This window comes from Barbus barbus (assembly GCF_936440315.1).
Source record: "Barbus barbus genome assembly, chromosome: 13".
In the NCBI taxonomy this organism is placed as follows: Eukaryota; Metazoa; Chordata; class Actinopteri; order Cypriniformes; family Cyprinidae; genus Barbus; species Barbus barbus.
Window position 1 is genome coordinate 16,118,812 of NC_136741.1, and position 25,978 is coordinate 16,144,789.

The 25,978-nt window shown below is 36.4% G+C and overlaps 1 protein-coding gene across 4 annotated transcripts in view; it reads left to right on the forward strand.

Moving 5' to 3' along the window:
- Positions 1–25,978, forward strand: part of lpp (LIM domain containing preferred translocation partner in lipoma) — a 232,146-nt gene that overhangs the window by 130,316 nt on the left and 75,852 nt on the right. For all 4 annotated transcript variants that reach the window (XM_079431836.1, XM_079431834.1, XM_079431835.1 and 1 more), the window contains exon 6: positions 30–602. In XM_079431836.1, the coding sequence (XP_079287962.1) occupies positions 30–602 (573 nt within the window). The remainder of the gene's footprint in view (positions 1–29; positions 603–25,978) is intronic.

Consider the following 25,978-nt stretch of genomic DNA (forward strand, 5'->3'; position numbering starts at 1 on the left):
ATTTCTAATGTAATGTTTATTTCTTACAGAATTCTGCCAGCCCAGCTGCGGCAGGCTCCAACGCCCCTGTTACAGGCTATCGACGCATGGTCATCCCGACTCAACCCCCTCTAACTGCCACCAAGAGATCCACCCCGAAACCACAGGCCTCGCCGACCGCCCCTCCTCCGGCTTCATCTTCTCCACGACCCCAATACCAGCCTGCTCCCCAGCCTGTCCCCGCATCCTACACCACCGCCTCTACTCCGAGCCAACCAACCTTCAATGTTCAGGTCAGGGCCGCCCAGCCTGGCCCCCAGCAGCAGCCAGTCCGTGGTCCAGCACAGGTACACTACATGCCTGCTCAACCCAGAGGCCCTGATTTTGCATACGGGCCTCCGCAGCCAGGATTCTGCCCTGCTCCTTCTGGAGGCTATCAAGACCAGCACTATGGTGGAGCTCCTGCTTATGGAGGTCAGAACACATGGAGAGCAGAGCCAAGTCACCATGCTGCTCCTCCACTCAACCAAGGGTACCAGCCCGCTCCCCCGAAAAAAACCTACATCACTGATCCACCTGCCAGCCTGGCACCCTTCGGCGGTGGGCCTTCTGCTCCTCATAAGGTAAGGGCCACATCTATAGAATGTCCCAAATAACAGTAGAACAAACAGATGGAAGAACAAATCTATGAAAATGTTACTTAGCAAAAAATTCAGGCATATAATCAATTCTCCCATTTTATTGAATTGATGAAAATATATTCTCTCCGATATGTGTGTTTTAAATTACAGAAACGCAAACTGAAATATTTTAATATGGCATGTAATCTGTGTGTCACCAAATGAAAAACAAATGTCTTTTAAAGGACAAAATTGCCTTATTATCGGCTGCTGTCTGTGAATGACTCAAATAACTATAATATTTTCTAGATAAAAAGACACGGAGATCATTATTCAAGTTGTGAATCTGTAGGTCAGAAGGAATAAGAAACAAAGTGCATTTGAAAAAGTTAAAGTGAAAAAAGTACAAGGTAAAAAACAATACTCACCCTTGGAAAAAAGAAGTATACTTTAACATAGTTTTAAAAAGAGTGCTTATTATATAAATAATATATTTGAAAATAATATACTGAAGTGCAAACTGCAATTAAATGAAAATGTATTATTGTTTAAGTTTATAATAAATGCAAGCAGATGAACGCTAGTAGGACTGAAAGTACATCTTTATATGTAATTTCATAATTACTTCTATTGTCTATATGGTTAAATAGGGATAAATTGTACTGGAGAATGTAATAAGCATTTATGGCAAATTAAAATATACTTTAATATCATCATTTCTATTGAAACTTGTATATATTTAAATGTATATGTAATTACACTTTTTTAATGTTGAAGTTGAAGTTATTTAAAAGATATAATATCCAGTAACACACTACAGTTGAACTTCAAGTAGGGTACTTTGCATGTGATTTTGTATGTTTTGTATTAAAATAAATGTATTAATTAATGCATATGTATATAGTAAATGATTTAAAATGTACTTAAAATAAAACTTCTAAAAACTTTTAAATTATTTCAAAGTGCCCTTTTTAAAAGTGTACTTATAAAACATTTTAATAGTCAATAGTTCAATAGTCATGAACTTGTACTCTTTTTAAGTACAGTTAAATGGGCTTTTATTTCATTAACATTATATTATCTGCAAGTACTCTTTTCATTGAAGTTGAAGTACACTACACAAGTACACATTCAATACAATTCACCGCACCACTTTTTCGCAAGGGCATCCATTACATTGGCTGAATGGGAGGGTATTTGCTAAAAAAAAAAACAGTAAGAGTGATCGAGGAATAATGTGGGATTTTGTGGTCAGATGAAACCAAAATAGTTTGATTGTTTAGATTTGATGCGATAAGTGTAAGTTGAGCACTTGTCTTACATTTTTCAAACATACTATTCAGTTTTTGGATAATACCAAAAAAGACGTTTTAACTCAAAAAATAATACCATTTCGAATAAATTTTTTTTTTATTATTTAAATAAATTGAATTTAAAACATTGAATATCATTGAAAAACACTGCAAATCATAAAGGTTCTGGAAATATGGTCATTTTTATCCAAGAGCAGACGTGATGATGGAAAAGTACACACAAGCATACGGCTGTCCTTATTCTGTGCACAATGAAAAATTCATGAAAATACTTTGAAAGTGTGTGTCTATGTTTGTGTTGTTTGTGTGTGTGTCTGTATGAATAATACATTTGTGGTAATTAATTATCTGTGTTCGTGTCCTATGATTGTGTGTTTAAGCTTGTAGCTTGTGTATTTTATGATTTATTGATTGTGCATGAGAGACAGTGAGCATTTTCAAAGGCTGCTTACCACACAATACATGCTCCTATTTAAAATTAAATTAGAATTTTTACACAGTCATAACAGCTCATTTAAAGAAACAGCTTGTGTTAACGTCACAGAAACCTACTAAGAAAATGAAACTCGGCTTTTTCTTTTACAATAATGTGTGTGCACATACAGTATGTGTGTTAAAGATCGTGAGTGTAAGTGACTCATAAGTGTGTATTCTACTTAGTGTTTGTGATTTAATTGCTTCAGATGGCTATACAACAGGGAGTTTCTTTGCATCCTTCATCGGAATCTTCAGAATAAACAGATATTTTAACCTTTATGAATTGTTAATGCTGCTTCTCTGTAGGGCTTTACACTTTCTGACTATTTGTCTGAATAGAAACTGAAGGTTTATCTTATCTTACCTCACACATTCACATATCCCTTTCTTTATTTCTCTCTCACTGTCACTCTCTCTACTCTTATGTCTTCTTATTTGACATCTAGGTCTAACTTATTATTTATTGAAAGAGGATGCAAATATTTCTTTTATGTAGTTTTGTCAATTTAACTGAAGGATTTTAAGTCTTCGTTCCGTGCCTTAAAGTATAGAAATGATAAAGGGTTAGGTCATGTGATTATTCATGCTTGGTGATATACAGTGGGGCAAATAAGCCGATTTTTCAAGTTTTCCCACTCACAAAGAATGGAGAGATCTGTAAATTTCATTGTAGGTATACCTCAACTGTGAGAGACAGAATCTAACCCCCCCCCCCCCCCCCCCCCCCCCCCCCCCAGAAAATCACATTGTATGATTTTTAAATAATTAACTTAAATTTTATTGCATGAAATAAGTATTTGATCACCTACCAACCAGCAAGAATTCTGGCTCTCACAGACCTGTTAGTTTGTCTTTAAGAAGCCCTCCTATCCTCCACTCATTACCTGTATTAATTGCACCTGTTTGAACTCGTTACCTGTATAAAGGACACCTGTTCACACACTCAATCAATCAGACTCCAACCTCTCCACTATGGGCAAGACCAAAGAGCTGTCTAAGGACACTAGGGACAAAATTGTAGACCTGCACAAGGCTGGGATGGGCTACAGGACAATAGGCAAACAGCTTGGTGAGATTTCAATGATCCTGAGAAAGGTGAGGGATCAACCTAGAACTACACGGGAGGACCTGGTCAATGACCTGAAGAGAGCTGGGACCACAGTCTCAACGGTTACCATTAGTAACACTACACCGTCATGGATTAAAATCCTACAGCGCGCACAAGGTCCCCCTGCTCAAGCCAGCACATGTCCAGGCCCGTCTGAAGTTTGCCAAAGACCATCTGGATGATCCAGAGGAGGCATGGGAGAAGGTCATGTGGTCAGATGAGACTAAAATAGAACTTTTTGTTATAAACTCTACTCGACATTTTTGGAGGAAGAAGAAGGATGAGTACAATCCCAAGAACACCATCCCAACCGTGAAGCATGGGGGTGGAAACATCATGCTTTGGGGGTGCTTTTCTGTAAAGGGGACAGGACGACTGCACCGTATTGAGGGGAGGATGGATGGGGTCATGTATCGCGAGATTATGGGCAACAACCTCCTTCCCTCAGTAAGAGCATTGAAGATGGGTCGTGGCTGGGTCTTCCAGCATGACAATGACCCCAAACACACAGCAAGGGCAACTAAGGAGTGGCTCCGTAAGAAGCATTTCAAGGTCCTGGAGTGGCCTAGCCAGTCTCCAGACCTGAACCCAATAGAAAATCTATGGAGGGAGCTGAAACTCCGTGTTGCCCAGCGACATCCCCAAAACCTGAAAGATCTAGAGAAGACCTGTATGGAGGAGTGGCCCAAAATCCCTGCTGCAGTGTGTGCAAACCTGGTCAAGAACTACAGGAAGCGTCTGACCTCCGTAATTGTAAACACAGGTTTCTGTACCAAATATTAAGTTCTATTTTTCTATTGTATCAAATACTTATTTCATGCAATAAAATGGAAATTAATTATTCAAAAATCATATAATGTGATTTTCTGGATTTGTTTAGATTCTTTCTCTCACAGTTGAGGTGTACCTACGATCAAAATTACAGATCTCTCCATTCTTTGTAAGTGGGGAAACTTGAAAAATCGGCAGTTTAGTAGTAATTTCACATACTTATTTGCCCCAATGTATATACACACACAAACATGTGTGTTTATATATACATACAGTATATAAACCACATGCACATACAGACAGTTACTCATGCATACACCCACACACAGAAGCATCCACTGCTACTCTCTGACCTTTGTCAATAAACTATCTTCGCTACTAAAATGCTACATTAGCAAAAAGGTAGTAATGTCACTGTTTTTGAAGTGATTAAATTCAGAGCCTCACAATAACTAGAGAGATGCTGCATAAATGCAGGTAATTCAAACATGCAGAATCTCTGTCTAATTCCAGTTCATTCAGGTAAATGTAATCTTACCACGCTACTTGATTTAACTTTAGATCTAACAAGACTTAAATAAAATAATGCAACATTTTTTTATTTTGATCAATCCAGTCATTTTTTTTTTTAAACACTGCAAACATAAATTACAACTTTAACTTGTTTGTTCTACCAAGTGGCCATAGTATAAGCAGACTATACTAGATATTAATGACATATATGTTTATATTTCTAACTGGGGTTCTAAGGTAATACTCTCCATAACACTGTTTACAAGATTACTGTAGTGAGTAAAATAAATATACACTTTCATCTTAATATGAAGTAAATATTTTCCACATAATATTTAATAATTTATTTTTGATTTAGCAGAATGACAATATGCTGTATTTTTGTTTTAGGAAGGTGTCCCTTGCAAGGGGATCATCACATAGTATTTAGGATTTAACATGTTTTCATTTAACACATAGGTTTAAAATCGAGCTCCATGCTTTAAAACTGTGCACATCTTTTCAGCTGGCTTTCTGAAATTCAACCAGGCAAGAGAACATCGGTCAAAACTAGAGAAGAAACAAGGTGTTGACACTGAATGCCACATGGCAGTTTCCTGTCTTATCGCTGGTCTTCCCCCTCGGCAGAACTTCTAGGTCACTACCTTGAAGTCCTTTGCAGGAAGACAGCTCGAGGCGCCTGAGAATCAGTTACTCTTTTTAAAATTTCCAAGAATATCTGGTAATGTCTTTCACAATCAGCCCAAGGATGGAAAACATCCAGTCCAATTAGAGTGATGCAATACGCTGTTATTAATATATAAGAGTGATGGGATGATAAGTGGCAGGCGTTTGGGATGTGTTTTTTGACTTGTGTCGTAATAGGTCCTTTCTGCTCCACACAGATTCTAGTAGCCTTTTAACTAGCAATCGTTTCTGTGTCATTGGTTTTATTTCTTGAGAAGCAGAAAATATGCAGTGCTTTGCAAAAGAAACGCCACACTCAATAACTTAATGCCATTCAAAAATTCAAAAGAACAAATATTATTATGGATAAAGGTCTCTTTTTTTGGAGTTGCCTCAGAGAGCCATTAAACTGATTTATTTTCTACTGGCTGCTCCATGGAGATGGCTATTGCAGTCTCCGCATACACACTCTCCATAAGCCACAATCTGGGGAAAAGAACACACCCTTGAGCCCACACTAATTCAAGGATTTTATGCACTAGTACAAACAACTGCAGCCCCAGCCTTTGGGAATAGCTCATCAAGGACTGTGTTTAACTAAACACAAAATAAATACCACATTGTAGGGAGCAGCCTCATGTATTAAGAAAACAAATTAACATTATTCGAAACACAAGTACATTATGCTGAGAGATGGCTGCTCTAGTCCCAAAATAGTGCATCAAAAAACAAAAAGATTATTTTGAATTTCTCTTTGATCAACCACCCCCCCCCCCCACAAAATATTCTTATTGTATTCATTTTCTGTATGTTCTGATCCTTAATGCAGATTTGTTGTTTCAGTACTTAATTCATATAAGAATGCTGCTTCCTGAACTTTGAGATAAAGTAGAGCATGCTTTATAATGCCAGGATTTTGTATCATGAGGAATTATCTAACAGATCTTAGTAATCGTAGGTATTTTCATACTTTTGCATAAACATAGCCAAACATAAACGTGTGCACTAAGGTTTGTTACAACATTGTAACAAAAAAAAAAAATCTGTTTTAAATCTATTTCTCAAAGAATCCTGACAAACAAGTTTCTCTTCAACATTGATAATAATACAATCTAAAAACTCAATCACTAAATCGGCATAATTTCACACTGAAGCCTGGAGTAAAGTCTGCTGAATCTGTATCTTTGCCCTCACAGGAATAAATTACATTTTAAAATATGATAAAGTAGATAGCCGTTATTTAAATTTCTATTTTAAATTTCACAATATTACTGTTTTACTGTATTTTTGTTCAAATAAATGCAGTCTTGGTAGACATAAGCAAATTGAAATGTCATCAATTAATTCATTCATTTTACCAAACCCAAACTTTTGAACAGTAGTGTATACAGTAATATGTAATGTAATATTTTGTGACTTAAGTTACTATTATTTAATAATTCTAATAATTAAATTATTGTTATTATTCAGTTGTTAGACTCTACGTGTGTGCCTACTACATTTCTAAATAAATAACTAACAGACAAGCAATTCCCGCACACTATCGTAACTTGCAAAAAGTAATATTTATTAACACAATGTTTCGGTCACACGACCTTCATCAGGAGTATACAAATGTATAAATATAAATAAATAGAAATAAATAAATAACTAACAAATTGGCAAATAAATAGTAATCTCTAAAAATAAACAAACAAATAATTACAAATTCTTTTCAGCGATCAGGCTGGCATTTTGCACACACAATATTTTCAATATGTTCTTAGTAATAGTGATTGCTACGAAAGATGTTGAGAGCTGACCTCTGACCTTTTTAGTCCTAGTCCTTTGGAGACTATTGGTATAAAAACCTGGTCCACATTGCTATTCTCCAGCAGAGCTAATTCAGGAGTCTTTGTGAAAGACTGTACCAACAAAACGTTTTCATTCAGCTCTTGCTATTTTTGTGTTGCTGAGACTGCTTGGCTTTGTCTCATGTAATTGGCTTTTAATTGATTAAGTGTGTACTTAATGCTGTACCACAGTGACCACTTTAATGGAGCCCACCAACATGTTTCTACGGGATGTAGAAACCATTTATTTGTTACACCTGCCTCACCAGGCTGCTGCAGATACACTTTATTGGCTACATTTGTGATGTTTTTGTGCCATATCGGCACAGCGGGGTCTTGATGAAGAACCTATTTAAATTAGACCTTATTAATCTAATTATAAAGCGGCTCTACTTTGGATTGCGAGATGTTTGAAGTGAAGAAAATGTGGACTGTGTGATGCCATTTTCACCCTTTATTGTAATTATGATTTCTTTAAGCTAATGTCTCCTATTACCAGACTCTCATGTGAGGCAAGCGCAGTCATCAAACATCCAGCCGAACGTGAACACTAAAGAGCTCTAAAACAATACTTTTCCCCTTGAAAGCAACGCTCAGTTCGAAAACACAGTGCAGTGACCTCTCTCACAGCACAATGCATTTGATCCTGATGTTTTCCAACTCAGCTGATTCTGTCGTTCTAATGAGAAGCTTTTCCTGCCCTTTTAGCCGTAATCTGTTTATTTTCCTTTCCGTCTGTATCACCACACTTTGAACTTAAATCTCTGAACGGAACAGCAGCACAATATAAAAGCCAGATTAGAGTAAAAGCCAAAGCTGTCAACTTTGTCTTTACCGTTGTCAATCTGTCCAGATTTCCATATCCCTTCACACAATGCAAAACCGACTTCGCCAACTAATCTGATGTTTAAATAATCTCAAATATCAAGCAAATAATAGATGGTTTAAGAGCAACAAGCAATGGCCATTTCCTGGCCGCGGTTCATCGAGAGGTCTGCGCTTATATATTTGCTTCCATTTGCGCTGAAGGGGATCTTTTGCTTTGTGTCCCTTGTCGCAACGATCATTAGATGTAATTGAGAGCTGTCACGGAGGGTCAGCATCATTATGAGTCTGTAATCGCTTCCCGTCCAGTTGTCCTCATCGCTTGGTGCTGATTGGCTGAGCCCCTCAGGATCTCGTATCTGATTGGTTTGCGTCCTTGATATTCGAAGTAAGGTGTAAAAGTGAAAGCTTTTCACATCAACACAGCTCAAGGACACTTAATTAAGCAAATCTGCCAGTGAACGTTTGATCTCGTTTTTCGAATGGAGGGGGAATTTCATGGCTGCTGGTTCATTTAGCGATTTCTTCAACTCTCTCCATCTTTTCTGATCCTCTCCTTCTCTTTCTCTCACCGTGCCTCTCTCTCTAAATTGGGGAAAGGCTAAGCTGGATGATAGCTTGTGTTATTGCTGAGCTTGAGTGACAATTGACAGGGGGAGGATTATTTTCAACTGCTCAACCCCTACAGGCGGCTAAAGCCCCCTAGAAGGTCAATGATGGTTTCAGCTGTCAAATATTCAGCTTTCGTATGTTTGACGTTGCGCTCCCCCACCCATCTCTCTAGTGCTCTCGTTTTGGTGGAGGCCAGTTTCTTCTCGGACTCCCATATCAACATTTGCATGGGACCTCGTCAACACCTGCTCAAAATAAACTCTTCTAGGACATCATTAAGGGGCTCGCAGACCTCACAAACTCTTTATTCGGTCCCCCGTTTTGGCTTGGTCCATTACCAACATTTCAGGCCCTTTTTGGTTTTATATATGGTATATCACTTGCATGCTTTAACCATGATTAATATTCGGAAAAAGAAAAAAATCTGCTGAAAAGTAATACTTTCATTCATCAAAGATAAAATAATCAACAGTGATGCAAAAACATTTGAACTTTTTATTCATAAAAAATCAACAAAAATATTAAGCAGCACAACTGATTTTAACATAAGAATTTATTTATTTATTTATTTATGTATTTTTTATATTTTTTAGAATGATTTCTGATGGATCATGTTAACCCGCTGACTGGATGGCAAAATGTTTCTATTACAGGAAAGAAATTTAATCTGAAAATATAATAAAATAGAAAAAAAAGATATTTTGATTTGTAATAATATTTCACAGTATTACTGGTGCAGCCTTGGTGAGCATAAGAGACCTATCTCAAAAACATTTAAAAATCCCCAAACTTTTGAACATATTGTAAATGCTGAATAATTGAAGGATATTTGGTCATACTAAAAAAGTTTGCTGAAAAGTTCTGCTGAAAAGTTGTACGTATAACGTTTTGGGTTAAATAAAAGGGCCTTTGTCCCTACAGTGGACTTGTCTGACCTCTGTCATGTTCATCAACAACCCCAGCACATGGTTAATTTGTATGGTTGGTGATATCAGGGCATCTAGGTCAGTGGTTGTACAGTAGATTAACTTCAATGCTGTATACAGGAACATAAAAACACTCAAATACATACTTCATGGGTGTCCAGCCCTGATCCTAGATGGCCACTGTTCTGTAGAATTTAGCTCCAACCCCAACTAAACACACCTAAACTAGCTAATCAACGTCTTACTAGGCATTCTAGAAACTTCCAGGCAGCTGTGTTGAGACAAGTTGGAGTTAAACTCTGCAGGACAGTGGCCCACCAGGACCGGGTTTGGACACCCCTGACATACTTGCACAACATTCACTGCAAAATAAATCATATGCTTTCACTCTCCGGCAAGAGTGTTGAGAAAACTCATACACACTCACAATCACATGCACATGATCATAAGTTTTATTGATGCTGAGAAACCATTCAAATTTTGAGTCTCTTAAAAGGCTACATTTATTTAATCAGTATACAGTAAAACGTGTGATATTGTGACATGTTATTACAATTTAAAATATCTGTTTTCTCTTTTAAAACATTAAAAATTTTAATTTTATTCCTGTGATAGCTAAGATGAATTTTCAGCAGTCATTACTCCAGTCTTCGGTGTCACATGATCATCATCATTCTAATATGATATATTATCTATATAATAGTTTTAGCACATACTGTTATCATATTATCATTCTCATTTCCTTTCTGAAAGTTGTAAGTAATTAATTAAACAGTTATCCATACAGTATATCTACAGTACTTGTGTTCTTAGTAAATGCCCTCTTGTCCTTATAAATGATGTGTTAATGATTTTTACTGGGCATATTCAGTGTTTGTTTGTTTAGAGACAATCACATAATCGATAAATGAGGAACAAAGGTTGCTCTGATGACAGAATACAAAGCAGAAACTGAAAACAGAGCAGCCAGTGTTTCAGTTGTTTTACACAAGTGGAGTTCCCCTGCCCTGCGCATGCACACACACACACACACACACACACACACGCAGAGTTTAATCTGTTCCTGGAAAGTAACTTCTCTTGTCAGTGTTAGCCGCTAGCAAACAGCCGAATCAGCTCTCAGCGTTCCAAATAGTGCTGAACTCTTATAGCTCTGTTGCCCCTCATTGAGAATCTGGGAGATTTTGTCTGGAACAAAAAGCTCTAATATAAGAAACAGAGGCAGAGTAAGTAGCTACGGAGACAGGTCCTGCTGAGACTCAGTAATATGATTTGCTGCATTCTAGAAACATAGATGCTCTTGGACCTGCCATGGCTCACTTTGAGCACTAGAAGCACATGGGTTTAGTTTTTGACAATGGCATCCAATGCTTGTGACCTTGTTCTTTATTCGCTTGTGAATTTGAAGAGTGACAAGCCATTAAACTGATTGACAGCAGGGTCAGTGTAGTTTAAGAGGTTCTGTCTACGGGATAACAGCCTTCCCCTCCAACCTTCAAGTTCAGTATTAACAGAAGAAGAAATCATTCATGCTTACATATACAACAGATGCTGGCCATTAAAAAATAGATGAGGGCCTCATAAGCTGTGCAGTATTTCTGGCCCTTTAGTTACCTCTCTTGTGTATCGTTTTGAAGGCCTTCTCAAAAGAAGAATATTAAATGATAGTAAACTAAAAAGTAAACAAGTTTGCAGAAATAATACGGTCAGCAATCCGGCATTGTTTAGGAAAGCATGAAATTCTGTCTATTTTTTTTAAGAGAGTCATAGTTACTCCCGCCGTTTACCCGCGCTTCATTGAATTTATTTACTTTGACATTCAGAGCATTGGGCAGAAATCACATCGCGTCAACACCCGCCGCGGGCCTTCACAATGTTTTGTTTTAATTAAACAGTCGGATTCCCCTTGTCCGCAAATATATATATCTATATATTTATTGTGTGTCTGTGTATATGTGTGTATATATATATATATACAGTCATGGACAAAAATATCGACACCCTTGGTAAATATGGTCAAAGAAGGCTGTGAATATTAATCGGCATTGTTGATCCTTTTGATCTTTTATAAAAAAAAAAACTTTTATTGGATAATAAGAATTTAAAATGGGGGAAATATCATTATGAAATAAATGTTTTTCTCTAATACACATTGGCCACAATTAACGGCACCCTTTTATTCAATACTTTTTTAAACCTCCATTTGCCAGTTTAACAGCTCTAAATATTCTCCTATAATGCCTGATGAGGAGAACACCTGACAAGAGATCAGAGACCATTCCTTCATCCAGAATCACTCCAGACCCTTTAGATTCCCAGCTCCATGTTGGTGCTTCTTCTCTTCAGTTCACCTCACTCATTTTCAACAGGGTTCAGGTCAGAGGACTGGAATGACCATAGCAGAAGCTTGGTTTTGTGCTCAGTGACCCATTTTTGTGTTGTTTTTGAGGTTTGTGTTTGGATTATTGTATGGTTGGAAGATCCAAGCATGGCCCATTATAAGATTTCTAACAGAGTCAGTCACGTATTGATTTTTTTTATCTGTTGGCATTTGATAGAATCCATGATGCCATGTGTCAAAACAAGATGTCCAGGACCTCCAGCAGAAATATAGGCCCACAATATCAAAAATACAGCAGTACATTTCATTGTAAACATGGGGTACTTTTTATCCCTGTATTCACTAGGGTTGGGTACCGTTCACATTTGAACCGGTACGGTACCTGTATCGGTACCTGAAATTCGGTACCGGTACCAAATGGTACCTTTTTTCGGTACTTTACTCTCTGTGTAACAACAAAAACATTTATTTCAGTGAAAAAATAAGTCCAAAACTCTCAATTTCAACATTGAATTTTTTTAGCAAACAAACAGAGGTTTACAATTAAAATTAATAAATGGTAGAAAAAATGTGTGAATATTCCTTTAAAAAAGGTTTAATTGTATTTTTCTACAATTAAGTGGTTAATGTGGTTGTAATAATTATTTTTATAATTTAATTGTTTTATTTAAATTTGTCAGTAAATGGAATATATAAAGACGTACATTATACTGTACAAAAGTAATACAAGAGTAATATATTTCTGTTACATATTAAACCGCCCTTTTATTTTGACAGGTTGCCGTGAAGTTTCTGTGTGTGTACAGTATGATATGATGTTAGTTTTCTCAAATGAAACGGTAAAAACTCTCATGAAGTGACTCTCACAGCCTGTAAGATCATGTCATCATGTAGTGAGATGCAGAGGCCGAAAATCACCGCGAGTTCATGCGTGCTTCAGTATTTGTGTAGTGAACAAAACCACGTCTCCGCCATGCATACATACCGAGGCTAACAGAACAAGCAGGATTCATATTTAAACCATCTTTTTGTGTTTTAATATTCACATACACTAGTTCATATCGTGATTCCAATTAAGTGACAGACCTTCTTCTATTCATCCAAAAATTTACGAATTCCTCGCTATAGAGTAAATTCCGTTTTTATGAATGGACTCTGCCATCCTGTCCGCGTTTTCTCAGAAACCATGACCCTAGAAATATAAGCACACTTGCAAGCAGAACATTTAGGTTTGCCCTGTGTGTTGTGTTTTAAAGAGTTGCAGGGACATCATGTCACTGGGTCTCTCTCTCTCGTATGCGCCCAAATGAGTTCTCAGGTACCAAAATTTGGTACCGAATGATTTAATGTGAATCGGTACTCGGTAGTACCGACGCAATTCGGTCGGTACCCTTGAAAGTACAGAGTTCGGTACCCAACCCTAGTGTTTACCAAACCCATCTTGAGTGTTCATTGCTAAAAAGCTCATTTAGTTTCATCTGACCATAGAAGCCAGTCCCATTTGAAGTTCCAGTCGTGCAATTCTCCAGCTGTGGTCATTGGAGAGTCTTTAGCCTCTCAAACTCGCCTTCTCACCGTGCATTAGGACGATATAGACACACGTCCTCTTCCAGGCAGTTTCGTAACATTTTCTGTTGATTGGAAATTCTTAATTATTGCCCTGATGGTGGAAATGGGGATTTTCACTGCTCTAGCTCTTTTCTTAAAGCCACTTCACTAATTTGTGAAGCTCAATTATCTTTTGCTGCACATCAGAAATATATTCTTTGGTTTTTCTTATTGTGATGGATGATTAAGGGAATTTGGGCTTTGTTTTCCCTCCTATTTATATTCCTGTGAGACAGGAAGCCATGGCTGGATAATTGCATGTTCATAATCACCCTGGAGTGCTCAAAATTGTGAATATGAATGGGAATATACTTCAGAGATATTTTACTCATAAGAATGTTTAGGGGTGCCAATACTTGTGTCCAACGTGTATTTGAGAAAAACATTTATTTCATAATGATATTTCCCCCCATTTTAAATTCTTATTCTCCAATGACAGGTTAGATTTTTGTGATTTTTTTAAATAAAAGATCAAAAGGATTAACTATGCAGATTAATTTTCACAGTCTTCTTTGATCATATTTACCAAGGGTGCCGATATTTTTGGCCATGACTGTATGTGTTTGTGTATATATATATATATATATATATATATATACACACACACACATACATACAAATGTTATATATATATATATACATACATACATACATACATACATACATACATACATACAGTGAGGTCAAAAAGTATTTGATCACCCTGTGATTTTGCAAGTTCTCTTACTTAGAAATCATGGAGGGGTCTACAATTTTCAGCATAGGTGCATTTCCACTGTGAGAGACAGAATCTAAAAATAAAAATCCGGAAATCACATTGTATGATTTTTTTAACAATTTATTTGTGAATTACTGTGTCAAATAAGTATTTGATCACTTGAGTCAAAATGTTTTAATATTTGGTACAGAAGCCTTTGTTAACAATTACAGAGGTCAAACGGTTCCTGTATTGGAGTTTATTTATTTCATTTTAGTTTACTTCAGGTAAGCTGACTTCACTAAAGAGAGGAATGTTTTATTCTGACTAGTCTATATTGGAGGTATTTATTTCATTTTTGTTTACTCTGGTATGCTGACTGCACTAAAAATGTGAAGCCAACGTTAATAAAGAAAAAGTTAAGTCAAGTTATTGTTATTATTGAGTTAAGTGAATCTATTGTTCCTTAGCATTGCTGGTAAGATGACATGAACCCTACCCTACCCCCACAGCAAACCGAACCGTACCGGACCGTGGCTCCAAAACCGTGAACCGAACCGTGCCACTGGTGTATCGTTACACCCCTAATATATATATATATATATATATATATATATATATATATATATATATATATATATATATATATATATATATATATATATATATATATATATATTTTTTTTTTTTTTTTTTTTGCACTTTGCTATTTTTTTCCCTGGGAAGTGAACCTATGACATTGGTGTGGTTGGTGTTATGCTCTAAATAAGCTGTTTATGTTTATGTAACATAACCATAATCGATGCTGACCTCTCAATCTTTGGAGCATCACCACAAATTGTTTTCATGCATAGCCTATTTATGTTCTATATAGTGCTATATAACACACTGCTAACAGTGCAAGTGTGGTCAGACAGTACATCCTGTTGTGTTGTTCTTCAAATCATAAATCAGTATTACCCCCCCATATTTATGTATGTGTGCAACAGTGTTTTTCAATGTGTGTTGTAATGTAGGTGGTGCTCTTGCACACAACCCTTCTAGAAAATGAAAACATCGACCTTGTCATGTTACACTCTTGTGTAATAAGGTGTGAAAGGATGGATTATTCAGTACCGGATGTATTGAAGGTTTCTAGTAGTGCACCAGCAGGAAACTGGAGAAGTGTTTGGGAACACTTGGGACACTTAGGAACTTCCTGTCTGTTTAGGAACAAGAATACAAACCCTGCTTAGAAAGAGGATGTGTTTAATTGTAATGTACTATGCCTGTTTCACATCATTTGTAGTGGATTTAATGTTATGTAGGACTAACATTCAATGAACTAGAGTTCAAAAGTCTCTTTGCGAACTTTTTGCTGACACCTTCTCACCTTGGCAGTGTTGAGACAGAATTCCCTTACTCTAATTTAGCTGATCTCTCTGGTTAATGATACTCATACTCAAGCCTTGTGACAAGTGATCAATTGCATTTTTTGGCACTGCATTTGTGAGATCTAAAATTGGTTGGTTATTGATGTGGCTGTGGGCCTCCGCAGTTGGTCTCTAGTTGCTTGAACGTTTGAAAGTGTTAAGGTTAAATGACCAATTTGACAGGATGTTGGAAGGATGTCTATGAATCAGGTTTCACTTCTACCCCAACTGTCTCCCATGTCCCTGTGGGGTGCAGCTCTGTAGACCCCCAACTCCTATATAGCCCACCCATGTCCTATCTGATATAATGCCTCCTTTTTACTGGTAACACTAAACTGTTCACCTTGTAAAAGTTTGCATATCATGTTCTTGTAAATCTCAAGTATCCATTTCATTATGTAATCACCAAACACTTTGTAAAGTCAATCACAAGTGCCTGTGTGTGTGTTACTTTATGTATTCATTTATATCATTTATATAATATAAAATATACTATTAATAATATTTTGTATAACTTAATATTTTTACACACACACACTGTGAATTGTGGGGACTTTCCATAGACTTCTTTTACTTTTATACTGACCAAACGATATTTTCAATCCCCTAACCCAACCCTAAACCTACCCCTTACAGAAAACCTGTTGCCATTGTTACACTTTCAGATAAACATCATTTACAATTTTAATTTTTTTACCATCGTGGGGACTGCAGGCAATATCAAATGTCCAAAATTTCATGTTTTATTATCTTTGTGGTGACATTAGGTCCCCACAATGTACGTAGCATAAACAACACACACACACACACACGCACGCACACACACAGTGATAAGAGTTTTTGCAGCAAGATTTTTTTTTTTTACCAAAAAAAAAAAAAATGTAAATAACAACGAATCGGCAAAGATTTCTGGTCTGGACTGGATTAATTGCTGCTGAAAATTCTTAATAACAAAATCACTCAATTACATTTCAAAACACATTAAAATATAGAATAGTTATTTGATTTGTAATATTTCTGTTTTTACAGTGTTTTCGATCTAATAAAGGCAGCCTTGGTGAGCATATGTAATTTCTTACAAAATGATAAAACAAATTAACTGCCTCCAAACATTTGAACAGTAATGCTATTCTTCAATAATAGATACAGTAGTAATATTAATTGTCTAATTTTGTTAATTGTGTAAATATCACAAGCTATATTTCACCTCACGTATCTCATTATTAACTTTGAAAGGTAGTGTATATTCTTTCAGTTTCCCCATCAGCACTTTAATAGGCTTCATATTCTTTGCTCTGTGAGAAGGAAGCTCCGCTCCATATGGGCTCCTCGGAGGGAACTTGAGGTCAGTGTCTGCACTGGCTAAGCATGGATGTTTTGTAGAGGACCCAAACTGCTGACAACAGTACTGCTGGTTTCATTTGTCAGAGTGGGCTCTCTGTATATCAGACGGGCCGAGCCCTGCGCCGGCCGTTAATAATAAAGCACTGACACTCTTCTGCTCCGCGGTCCTAGAGCGAGCACTGCCGGCGCAGTAAATTACAGCTCAGATCAATACTTCTCCGTCTCTTTCTGAGAGAGAGAACTTTGCTCTGCCAATCAATCTGCATCTATATCGTGTGTTTTGTTAGTCAGCAATTTCAGTATTGAACACAATGAGACTTGTAATCAGTTACATTATTACATACCGTTTGTTGTAGCCAAGTACGTACTCTGAGGATCAAAGAATTGCTATTGTTAAATTGAGTTTAAATTAGATTGGGAGGAGCTTGTTCATTTAGTCCTGTCAGTCACGTCCGGCCTACAGTTTAAAGTGAACTTTCACAGTTTGAGGCCACACTGGAGATCCAGCATTCAAGCTTTTCACTTAAACTTCTATGCTAGTATTATAATTTGTCATGAAATAATTTCATTAAATAGTAGAGTAGCATTTTCACTTTGGATCTCACTGTGGCTATTTACCATTATCCTGTGATCTGTGCTGCTATTCAATAATATAATATGATATATGATATGATATATGATTTAATTTAATTTATTTTAGTTTTGTCCTTGTCCAAGAATCTTAAAATGTGAAAATTAATCACAAAAGGGTTATTACATATTAAAATGCATGATAATTTAAACTAGTATAATAATCATAATCAAATAATAATTTCAGCAATTCCTTATTTATTGTTTACCAGTATTTATATAAGTTCAGTCCATCATTTCCATCCCAACCAAATGTATCAGCTCTTGTCAAAAGTTAGTGTGCTTGGTTACCAAATAGAAATCAGTGTCAGAGAGGATCATGCGTATGATGAAATGGGATGATTGGGAAATATTATATAAAATCTATATATAGAAAATAGTGCTCATGAAAAAAAGACTTTATCAGACAGTAAACACTTACATGGATGCTTTTTGAAATGATGGTTTTTAAAAGCAGTTTCTTATTATCATCAATACTGTATTTATTTGATCAAAAATACAGAAAAACAGTAACATTATGAAATATTTTTACAATTTATAATGTCAATTTTGATGGGGTTTTTTTTATATTTTTTGATGAATAGAAAGCATTTAATATGCTTGTGCATCCCTGCTCAATAATAGTAAAAAAATAAAATAGAAAAATAGAACTCATGCTAACACCAGACTTTTAAATGATATACTGTAAATGATAGAATTCCCCTGTGATGCATTTATGTACATGGTTTAACATATTTGAAATTAAACATTGTCCAAATGAAACTAGTGAGTGTGAGAAAAGTGTGTCTCAAGAAAGTTTACTCTCCACAAAAAGAAAAGTTCCCATTATATCCTTTTGGCCTCTTGTCCGTGTCATCAAGGTTATTGTGTTTGGGTGTCTGGGTGTACTGTACTCTACTGTATTGTCCTCCCTGCATAACAGCGACCCCTGCTGGGGCATGTCTTACAGCAGGCTGTCATTTTCCAGTCCTCATCATACTCTAGTTCCTCTCTGTGCTGGACCGCACTGTTTTTATCCTCAGTCTCCCATCGCATTCTGTGTGTGTGTGTGTGTATAGGTGAATACATGTAGACAGGAATCATCGCGCTCATAGCTGGGTGTTTTGTCTGTGGAGCAGATCATTTGGCGTGCTGGTGTTTGGACAGGAGATAGCCTTCAGACCCTCATTCAAATCATCTGTCATTTGCCTAGAGTTTGTTGTCAGTTGATGGGAAGGATTGACTCTCTGCATGCCGAGCAAATGATAGGGAGGTCAAACCAGTGAATCACAAAGAGGAAGCGCACGAGAGAGCCAGGACATTGATTTTTAGGTGTGAACCAGTGCAGATGTTCATTACACTCCCCGCCAGTGTTTAAATATAAATAAATGGCACCTTTACTAAAGGCAAGAACAACATAACGACCGGCAATTACAGCCGCGCCTAAAGAACACGAGAGGATGTGTTCAAAGACAATGTTTTTTTGTGTAATGATAGGTTAAAAAAAAGAACAGCTAGCTGTCACTTATGCTTCCCTCTGCGTGTTGAACCCTCGATGAACATCTCTTATAACCCATACGCTACCTCACTCCCTCTTCCTCTTGCTGGCTTTCTTCTTCTAGGGCCGCTCTTAGCACTTCAGATTTGCTCTTATCTGTTAGCGCGGAGATGTGTCAGTTCCCAAAACCTGACCTACTTTTATACACACACACACACACACGCTCACCTCCGTCATGCAGCGAGAGAAGCATCATACATTACAGGCTACATACGTCAAGCGAAAAGCGATTTTCTATATGTAGCGTATTCATGTGCTCTTTCTGTCAGTCCGGACTTCCATTAGTGGAAGTTTCTTGATCTTTTTAATTATTATCAATGGCATGTTTTCTCTCTTCATACAGATCTCCGTCATCACAGTTTCTTTCTTCAGACTTGCCTGTTGTGTTTTTCCCACTTACTTTTTAATTAGAGCTGAAAACAACATGACCCATTTTACGCAGAGGCAAATGTATACTTTCTGCGTGTAAGAGTGTGTGTTTGTGTGTTTGCTAGTTCCTCTCTAGGTGGCCTTGAGCTTTTTTTTTGCCTCTGTTGTGCTTTTTTTGCTTTCTCCCGCTCTGCAGTAGCCGACTGTCCTTTGCAGGTGTTTTATTTATTTATTTTCACGCTTATTCACTTAATGCCTCATACCATAGAATGTGACAGATATCTGTGGTATGTCGCTATGTATCCACACACACACACACACAAACTGTACTATGGTTCCAAGTATTGTAAACAAGATCAAAATGGGAACTAAGGTGCCGTAAAATGGCGTTAAATCTGCAAAATTCATGCTTTAAACTTTACTGTAATGCATTTGCATTTCTATGCATTGAAAGTACACTGAAATATAATTTGGTATAGAAACAATTTTCACTCAAAAGCTGCTAGTAAATTTAAGAAATAAATATAAAGCAATGTCAAGTAACAAATTAAACATGAAGAAACATACCATTTCCAAGAAAAGTTTTGTAGTAAAAATTAATAAAGTATTTCCTTAAACCTGTAACTGTACACACAGTTATTATTATTATTCAAATAAATAATTTTTAAAGGTATATTGCATTTTTCTTACAAATATGTCAAAATAAATACTGTGTAATGATTTAATGAATTACTGGTCTTAATCAAGAATATTATTAATAATCATAAATCATTAATTAGTGATCAATAAATATTATTTAGTTTTTAGGTAGTCATACCATATGTCATTTTACAAACCTTGCCTTCATTAAAAGTTCAAATTATTTAAAATTTTATGAGATTTATTGTCCTTGACACAGTCGTGAGGGTCTGCAGGGGTCCTCTCTATTATGTCCTTTTTTTTAAATAAATTAGCAATACATAATTGACCCTAAGTATCAATATTTCCTTGTTTCATTTGTAATATTTAACCCTTACAATTGTTCTCATTATTTAGGACCCTTAAATTGTCATAGTACTTAATTTTAACATGTTATTTTATAACATTAACCAATCGTTGAATTCTGTGTATTTCTACTCAAGAGGAGTGTGCATGTCTTGATCATTCTCTCATCTACTCTCTGTCCCTCTCTCTTGTCAGCCCTGTCATTTTCTCATTCAACTTTTGTGATAATATTAAACACCAGACATAAGCAAATAGAATGGAGGTGGCGCCCATCATTATTCTAAATTTATTCTGCACACAAATGGGTTACAGTGAGAGTTGAAGGCATTTTTCTGCCCTTGTGTTTCATGACAGAAGGGGAATTTTATGTTTAAGTGTAGAATTTCTTTGTCAAGATAAAACGCATATGGTTGCTCATTGTCATACACTGAGTATAAGTATTGTTTTTAATTTGATCAATAAAAGTGGCCAAGATGTTTCGTTTTAGAAAATTAAAAATCTCCCATTTCACGTTTTCTACACGGTACATTTTAACAGAGCACTTGGCAACCCCAAATACTGGCAAAAGTTAGAAAGGTACAAAAAAATTGTTGCATATTTTTTTCCTGCTTCTAAAAGTTCTGTCATGGAGGGCTAGGGAATGAGAGATAAGAACTGGGAAATGCAGAAACTGATGTTCAGTGGAGGGTAAAGACAGTTTGGTGCAGTACAGTAGGTGGGGGTTTGGAGTTGGTGTTTAGTCCATGGCCCCACTGAGCATGCTCCCTGTGGGGGGCAGCAGGTGAACACACACCAGCAATGTGGTGTGTAATGGTCCCTGACATAATGCCGATAACCCAGCATGAGAGTCGAGGTTTGTAGCCTCTGACTGAGTCTTCTCCTCATCCTTTCCTCCTTTGCTCCACCTGTGCCCCCCTCTGGCACACCACCAAGTCATTATACATCCCCTTTCTACTTCTGCTCGCATCCAAACAGCCATTATTCTATCAGACTATCTATTTTTTTGATGGATTCCCTCAATGGAACATAGAGTATTAGCTGATTACATCTTACTAAATCACATTACAGGAATAGTTCAATCAAAAAGTTAAATTCAGTCTTTATTTGCTTACTCTCCAAACCCCTTTTTTTCTTTCATTTGCAAAACACAAACAATGATATTTGAGAAACTTTGACAATAATCGTCAATGGGGTCCAAAATTTTAAGGACATATAAGTAATATGTATGTAATTAATATAACTGCAGGTGGTTTAATCCTAGTCTTCTGACGTGAATCACTTTATTTATTGAACATGGCCAAATTCACACTATTGTTGAAAAGTTTGGGGTGAGTTCATTTTTAAATGTAGTTTTAATGTAGTGATTTATATCGGTGATGCATTACTGTGATGAAATTACTTAAGCCTTTAGTGTCACATGATCATTCAGAAATCATTCTAATATGCTGATTTATTTGGTAGTCAGGTAATATTTCTTCTTATTATCAAAGCTGAAAACAGTTGTGCTGCTTAATTACTCACTCTCAAATCAAATCAAAACATTAATCAACTCATGCGTACAGAGTCCTAATCAAATATGGCAACAAACCTCAGTGGTTACTGCATAGTAACATCATAATTAAGTCACACGGCATAAACCAATGAGGTTTAAATGTTATTTAATGAATTTTTATTTTCCTTCAGCATAAACTAAGGAAGGCGTACCGCAGTATTGTCAGAGTGTATAGAATGTGTTCATACTGATTAATTAACAAAAAGATTATCAGTCAGGACTTATTAATCGAGGGATTAGAGGCTTGCCAAAGGAAACGATCATTGAGTAACTGCCTTATCTTTAGATACAACAGTCAGTGTCCAATACAAGCCAGGGAAATCACACCTTTCAGAGCCACATGAGTATCACAATTATTTGTTCCTTTTGGAAGAAGAGGAGGAAATGACTCTTCAGGGAATCATTTTTATGGGAGAAAACAGTGACCTCATGCTAGCAGAAATGCAAACCATAACCATGTTCTTGAAAGACTAGCACATGTGCATTGAGCTTGTGAGAGATGTGCTTTTATACTAAAAGTGAGTATTTCCTCCATGGCACAGAGTAGCGGTACTGTAAGGCTTTATTCAGTAAAATTTGGTTCAAAACTCTGTTTACACCTTTCTTGCCTCTTACTACCTTCCGTCTATCTTACACTTCTGTCTTGAATTTGAATGACTCATACAACTCACATGAAAGACAGACCAATTTGCTAAACGGTATGGGTGAGCGTCACTTTTTTGCATGGTACTTCAATGCAAAAACATGTCTTAGTCACTAACCACCTGTTTCAGCAGCCACTAAATGCAGTGACATTTCAGTCCCTGGCCCCAATTACATGCACACAATTTTCTGTTTAAGGTCCACATTCTGGTTAAGCCTTTATTCTAAAAAAGATGTAGCTGTTGAAATATTCAGCATATTTCTTATGTAATTTATTTAGATGCTTTTTAGTAATATTGGACAGTAATTGAATAACAATATAACAGGTACTTTATGCAATTGAAAAATCCAATGCACATTTCTTCAATAGCTTCATTTTTCATGAGTCTGTTTCTAAAGTGTACCACCTAAACTTACACTACCATTCAAAAGTTTGGTGTTATTATTATTGTTTATTTTTTTATTTTAAAGAAATTATTTAATTAACACTTTTATTCTGCCAGAATGCATTATACTTATCAAAAGTGACAGTAAAGCCTTTTACATTATTATGGAAATATTATATTCTTATTAAATAAATGCTGTTCTTTTGAACATAATAAACCCATCATGCTTTCATAAAAAATATTAAGCTGCACAATTGTTTTCATCTGTGATAATAAAAAAATCAGCATATTAAAATTATTTTTGAAGGATCATGTGACACTAAAGACTGGGTGCTGAAAATTCAGCTTTGCCGTCACAGGCATAAATTAATTTTTAAAATATGCATTAAAATAGAAAACAGTTATTTTAAACTGTAAAATTACTGTTTTTAATATTACTGTTTTACTGTATTTTTGATCAAATAAATGCAACACTGGTGAGCATAAGCCACTTCTTTAAAAGTATATATTTTTTTATATCATACCAAACTTTTGAACGGTAGTGTCTAAACATGCACATAAATCAGTAGTTATGTTGGATATTTTTAACAAAATTGTTTATGTAACCCAAATTTTTAAATAATACTTCACAATTTCACAAAAATCACAATTATTATAATCACAGTAATGGTCATCTGCACCCTCCATAAACATGCACTCAGAATAAATAAATTTGTATACACTTTCTTCATTTACACATGAGTCACACATCAAAAGGCCAGGACATCCAATGTGGTCTGTGTTTGAGGGGTAAGTGTATTCATACGTTTAATTCCCCCTTCCTTAATGTTTTTCTATAATGCTAAATATAATGCAAATGCTAACATATATAAATAACAGTTTATTATACAAGTCGTACATGCAGAGAGATAATTACACACAGCACTCTTTTTAATTAGTTGTTTTTCTTGTCCACAATAATCCACTGTGCCCACACATGTCAAATTGTCATAAACCACATGGAGCGATTGAGAAACTCAAATGAGAAACTCCACACATCATAGTTCTTGAAAACATCGAGGTCCCTCATTCTGTGAAGGGATATGGGTCCACCTGGATACCCAGACACAGGTTAACAAATAGATCTGCAAAAACTTTCCTGAGCACTCCTTGATTGTTTACATCCATCCACAACATTCTGTGTCCATATACGAGTAACTAACCCCCACCATAATAATTAGCTGTCTTCAGGAAGTGGAGATATGCTGAATTAAAAGTTTTTGTGTGGGCTTTCGCCACATGAAAGTTTTCATTAGTTTCCCTCCCACTGTCTGTGTGAAATGCCGTCACCGGCTCTGTATCTTACTGACAGAATGCGTCTCACAGGCCTGACAGCGTGCAGATTGGTGAAGGAACCTGTGACAAGAAAGGAACTGCATGAGTGAACATCTTCAGTGCTGATAAAGTTGTTGCTAAACTGAGGCAGAACGAGCTAATTAATTTTTTGTAATTGAACAGGGTTGTTGATGTGTTTTTTTGGAGTGGTTTCCTGTTTGACCTTATTTTGCACCGGTAAATGGTCACTGTATGATCTTTAATGGTTTTGGATGCAAAAGCCCTGACATTGGGTTAGGATTCTGATTGTTTGTTTGTCAGTCAGTATTTGGATCACCTGGCTCGGTCATTTTGATCGTTTGGTTAAACAAAACGGAAAACAAGAGGCGTGATATGTTGAGTAGTACCTATTTTTGCCTAAATTAAAGCTGTAATATGTAATTTCTTTACCACTAGTATATAAACTCTTACGCCTGACATTTCTTGACATCCTCCACAGATGAGATTTGAACATGGCAATTTAAAATGTTACCACTGTCGCCATGTCACTCAGACATGCTCAGGCACAAAGAGTAAATTGTGACTTGTAAAATTGTGATTTGTAAGGTAGGTTCTTTGCCTCAAGACTTTCACTTTTCATGCATCTTACTAAATGTTTAAAATGTTTAACAGAAAAAAAAGTTGTTTTATGGTCTTTGGGTTAAATCACCCAAAAATTTAAATGAGCCTGTGTTTTACTCACCCTCGAGGCATTCTAGGTGTATATGACTTTCTTCTTTCAGACGAATCCAATCAGAGTTATATTAAAAATTGTCCTGGCTATTCCAAGCGTTATTATTGCAGTGGGCGGGTGTTTCTGTTCAAGTCCACAAGTCAAAATAAAGTCAAAGTTCAAGTCAAATAAAGCAAACGCATCCATAATAAAACGTGCCTTATACGGCTCCGAGAGATGAATAAAGGCCTCCTGTAGCGAATCCATGCGTTTTTGTATGAAAAATATCCATATTTCAAATGTAATAAACACTTCTCTCTCACTTCATCTAACTGTCATATGCGGAAGCCGTTCCGACGGATGACGAAGGACGTCGGCGTTGCGTGATTAGTGACGAACGCGGAGAGAGAACAAAGCAAATGCTGATCACGAGTTATAAGTACAAACCAAGGATTTGTAAAGAAAAAATTTGGAGAATTTCGATATAAGCCAAGAGGAGACTGGTGTTCCTTTGCTAAAGTAAGGAAACTTTGCTTCCTTTGCTCCTGTAAACAAACTCGTGAGACTAGCATATCTCAGAGGCGCGTGCGACACATACGTCCTACGTCATCGCAGAATGGCTTCTGCATACGACAGGCAGCAGAAGTGAGAGAAAAGTGTTTATTACGTTTGAAATATGGATATTTTTCATACAAAAACACATGGATTCGCTATAGGAGGCCTTTATTCATCTCCCGGAGCCGTGTGAGGCACATTTTATTATGGATGCATGCGCTTTATTTGACGACTTGTGGACTGTTGAACAGAA